This window comes from Argentina silus (genome assembly GCF_951799395.1).
Source record: "Argentina silus genome assembly, chromosome: 7".
NCBI lineage: Eukaryota > Metazoa > Chordata > Actinopteri > Argentiniformes > Argentinidae > Argentina > Argentina silus.
Window position 1 is genome coordinate 21,600,436 of NC_139661.1, and position 5,000 is coordinate 21,605,435.

At 44.0% G+C, this 5,000-nt stretch overlaps 1 protein-coding gene across 1 annotated transcript in view; it reads right to left on the minus strand.

Moving 5' to 3' along the window:
• Nucleotides 1-2,772: 2,772 nt before the first annotated feature.
• The window catches only part of oxct1a (3-oxoacid CoA transferase 1a), a 48,478-nt gene continuing 46,250 nt past the window's right edge, over nt 2,773-5,000 (minus strand). Inside the window, exons 16-17 of the mRNA XM_083673732.1 lie at nt 4,048-4,149; nt 2,773-3,558 (exon numbers count right to left, since the gene is read on the minus strand). Coding sequence (XP_083529858.1) covers nt 3,523-3,558; nt 4,048-4,149 — 138 coding nt within the window. The 3' untranslated portion in view covers nt 2,773-3,522. The remainder of the gene's footprint in view (nt 3,559-4,047; nt 4,150-5,000) is intronic.

A 5,000-nucleotide genomic window follows, 5' to 3' on the forward strand; every position in this document is an offset into this window, starting at 1 on the left:
CTGCGCGCTGTATCCCGTTCTCCCGGTGCTTGCGCGAGCGTTGAGTGCACTCCCTCTGTGTTGCGCTCGCTCCCCCTCACCACACCAATACACACTCTCACACACACCAGCGTGACCGAGAGCCAGTCCACACCCCCCTCAGCGCGCACACATGGATGGGAGGCAAACTTGTCAGTATCTCCTCGATGAAGAATTGTGCATTTTCGATAAATAGCTGATCTTTTGGGATGCTCTGATGGCGGGAAAGTGATATAGCTTATTCATTGATTTGTCCTGAACAGAAGCAAGACGCTTTGTCAACTTGGAAATGGATCTCCAAACGATATGTCAATTGTTGGTGGGCTGGGCTCAGACGTAACCATCTGCGCGTAATGGTGACCATTTTCTTAATTTATTGATCAGACGTCATTCGTCCTTTCCTTTCATAAGTTGAATGGGTGTTCAGCTGACCACAGTTCCATTAATATTAGAATAACGAATTGATGCCGATAAAATGCCATAGGCTACAGCAGAAATGTTAATCACATAAAAATAGATTTCTAAAAGTTACGAGGTCCAATGAGGCTACAGTACATAGTTCAAGATCAAATGTTCTCCTTTTCTAGCCTGCCTACGGTAGGACCAGTCGCATCCCTGCGCCGGTATTTGCCTCCAGTGACGCTGTCCACTCCTCGTGGTGCTGATCTTCCGAAGTTCTAGTCCGCACCAAATGAAGGATTTTTTTGATACTTACAATAGGAGCCATTACCTGATCCTGTCCAATAAGACAGGTTTCTTGTTCCGTCTATTTATTACTAATCAATCGATAAGGTTATAGGTAATTCCGGCTACAGACTTATTACAGAGAACGCATGCCTTTTTCATTCTACATTGGGCCAGAGTTTAATGGAATGTCTTGCATGAGCCGGAACCATCTCCGTATGTTCTGCCCCATGTTCGCGATTCAGGCTATGCTTGTTTGACAGTTGGAGCTTGGGGTGATTAGAGACATTGAGTGATGTATACCCCAAAAAAATGTTTGTATAGATGGACATTTTGAGAAAAACCACTATATGTTTTTTACAGTGTGTGGTGTGCATCATCTGGTGATAACACCCTTTTCTCTAATTCGTCGTTTTCCAGTTGGTGATCTGACTTCGGTTAGGCTATAATCTCGTTTATCCTCGCGCATTGCAGCGCCGCTGGTTGAATACTATTTACGTAACGGCCTTCAGGTAATACACCCAGATAGCAACGCGGTCTTCTCATGCGGATAATTCGAATCAAGAATGTCATTGAATACGCAGCATCCACACAGCAGCCGAAACCTTTTGTGTTTCACTGCAAAAGGTATACATCACTCAGTGTCTCTAATCACTCCAAGCTCCAACTGTCAAACAAGCATAGTCTGAATCGCGAACATGGGGCAGAACATACGGAGATGGTTCCGGGAAAAACCTTGCAGCATCAGAGGATAACTTCTGGTCGGACTATGAGAGAGCTCAACAGCCTGATATGTTCTAACAGGCTCCTCCACCCATCCATCCCTCCATCCCTCCTTCCCCGTCAACAGAATGAGATGGAGGGTTTTATGTAATCATTCTCAAGATTCTCCAGAACGTGTTCCAAAGGGAACTCCCATCAAAATGGACAGGAGCAGTTGGCTCCCATGTGTCGCCCAACCTTTTTTAGGCTACACAAGGTTTTCTTTCTTTATAAAAGGACTGTCCTGGGATCCTTTATGTCATTCCAGTTTATCCGGTGACCTTAAAGCATTGTGAGATTTATTTTTACATGCATCTCATAGCCTGATGTTGTATGGATTGTACACCTGTACTGGTCATGTGCAGATCACAACTGTAGTCATGTTGCCAAAGAGAAGGTGCATGCAGGTGTTCCTTTTATAAAGAAAGAAAACCTTGTTCTCTTTGCCTGTCTGAGCCCTTCATTTGAGACTATAGCATTATGAAGTGATTGGATACAGGAAACCAATAGGTTAACTACACTCACTGAACACTTTATTAGGAACACTATACTAATACTGGGTAGGGCCTCCCTTTGCTCTTTATTAGGAACACCATACTAATACTGGGTAGGGCCTCCCTTTGCTCTCAAAATAGCCACAATTCTTCGTGGCATTGGTTCCACAAGATGTTGGAAACATTCCTTTGAGATTCTGGTCCTGATGACATGATTGCATCACACAATTCCTGCAGATTTTTCAGGTGCACTTTCAAGCTGTGAATCTCCCGTTCTACCACATCCCAAAGGTGTTCTATTGGATTCAGATCCGGTGGCTGGGAAGGCCACTGAAGAACACTGAACTCATTGTCATGTTCATGAAACCAGTTTGAGACGACTTTTGCTTTGTGACATGGTGCATTATCATGCTGGAAGTAGCCATTAGAAGATGGGTAAATTGTGGCCATGAAGAGATGCACATGGTCAGCAACAATACTCAAATAGGCTGGGGCATTCAAGTGATGATTGACTGGTATTAACAGGCCCAAAGTGTGCCAGGAAAACATTCCCCACACCATTACACCACCTCCACCATGAGAAAGTGTACAGGTGTTCTACCACCTCCACCATGAGAAAGTGTACAGGTGTTCCTCCACCTCCACCATGAGAAGGTGTACAGGTGTTCTACCACCTCCACCATGAGAAAGTGTACAGGTGTTCCTCCACCTCCACCATAAGAAGGTGTACAGGTGTTCCTAATAAAGTGTTAGGTGAGTATACATTATAGTACATAACACACAAATGATCATGGGCTTACACTTTTATGTAAAATCAAGTTCAGAAAATGTGCACAAAATTATATATATATATATATATAAATTATATATATATATATATAATTACAGTACCACACAAAGCTTTATTGTATATACAAAGTCAGCGGAGGGAAACAGTCCATGTAGAAAATGTAAGGCCTTGTGTTCTAGTACCTAAAACGCCGTCATCCATGTGCACATAAACAGTCTGGCCATGTGTGAATAAAACACTTCCCTCCTTCCTCAATCCCTTGCAGTAAACACGGACCTGACATGATTGGTGAAGCAATGCCGTTGAAAGCTTGACCCATCCAATAGATCAGTGATCACTTCAAGGAAGGAAGGAAGCAAGGGAGGAAAGGAAGGAAGCCTTGCTAACGTATTCAAAAGGAGCCCGAGGCCAACACTGCATAAAGCACTCAACTGCAAAACGATGGCAGTACTCACAACATACCAGGGATGTCGGCAACTCAACAATACTTAATACTCATGCTCATTGCAAGTTAAGTTAAGTAGGATTATTACTAAAATACACATTGCACAAATTCTCAAAATTCACATCAGTTTATCCGCATCACCTCAACCTGAGCACCCCGCAGGCATAACCCACATGTTACAAAGATGGACGTTACAGTCGTGTTACAGTTTCAGTCGACGGAAGTGTGGTGTCCTTCGTTTCTTCCGGTAATCGTTGCTACAGTAGTAGTAGTAGTAGTAGTGTTGTCCACATGGAGAGATTTAGCTCCCTGGACCATTACCAAAGCTTCTAGATCTGCTGCATGGCCCTCAGGCCGGGGGACACCTGTTGGGCATCAAAGAGAGGGAAGGGGGGTTAAAATGAGAGTAGTAATCTGGATGGTATTTCACAAATAAGAGATCAGCTAGTAAACTGATCAACTTTCATCTTTGATAAACCCAAAATATTCATATTATACCACACCATATTAGTCTAGGATTAGACTAAAATATCTATGATCAGGTACCCACCTGTCCATATAATCTTATTCATTATGATTTAAAAGAAAAAAACTGGTCCTAGATCAGCACTCTTACTATAAGACGCTTCGCTAATATGGGCCCTAGTCTTAAAGTGGTCCTCTGTGGCTCAGTCGGTAGAGCATGGCGCTAACAACGCTTAGGTCGTGGGTTTGATTCCTGCTGGGACCATATATACTGAAATGTATGCACTCACTGCAATGTAAGTCGCTTTGGATAAAAGCGTCAGCTAAATGTCATATATTAAATGTCATATATTTCAAAGGCCCCAGACAGTCGAGTGTGTGTCACACACCTCAAACTCTGTGCCTGTGCATGCCCTGATGTCCTCTGGAGTAAGCCCCTCCCACACCTCGATCAGAGTCAGGCCTTTGCTCTTGTCCACGTCAAACACAGCCTGGGGAGAGGGAGAGAGGGAGACAGAGAGAGAGAAAGTATTTATTCAATAAGTAATACCACTTTGAACCCGCTGCGGGTATTGAGGTCTCTGAGATGAATTTACTTCAGATGAAAAATATCCGGTACACTTCAAATAAAACGCCTGGGTCTGGAAGCACGTCTTAACAGATTTCTCCACAGCTCAATGTTGTCTCTGAAGGTGCCTGCCCAGCAGTTCAGAGTCCACCGTACACACATTGTAGAGAACAAACACAATCAAAGGGATGTTCAAATCATCATCAAATCATTAGGAAATGCAGATTAAAAAAACCCATATAAAATGTAGAGAAGAGTAGATGAAATATGAATGATGAACATAACAAACCAGTTTCACACATCTAAGCATCGTATCCCTGCTACCTGTAATAGGATTTGCTGAACGTCAGAGTACAAAATTATATTACACAACCGAAAACCCATTTGGACCCTGCGTCTTCCAGGTTGGGGCGGCTCCAGCCGAGTAAACGTGCCCTGCTCAGTGGCGTTTCACTGCGTACGCCAGTCCTGCGTGACCCGAGGCTCACCCCAGCACCACCCTAACACACCACACCCGAGGTGTCACTTTTGGTCCCTCTGCCTTTCGTGACCAGCCCTCTAAATGAAGGTATTGTGCGTCAGCTATAGGCTGTGTCTTAATCATCATGGCTGCCTCTCTTTGTGTCCTTCTTTTCATTCCAACTGATGTGTGTGTCTGTGTGTGTGTGTGTGCGTGTGTGTGTGTGTGTGTGTGTGTGTGTGCGTGCGTGTGTGTGTGTGTGTGTCCTTCCCTCTCTCTCTGCCTATGTTCATAACTTGTTCAGTGGATATACA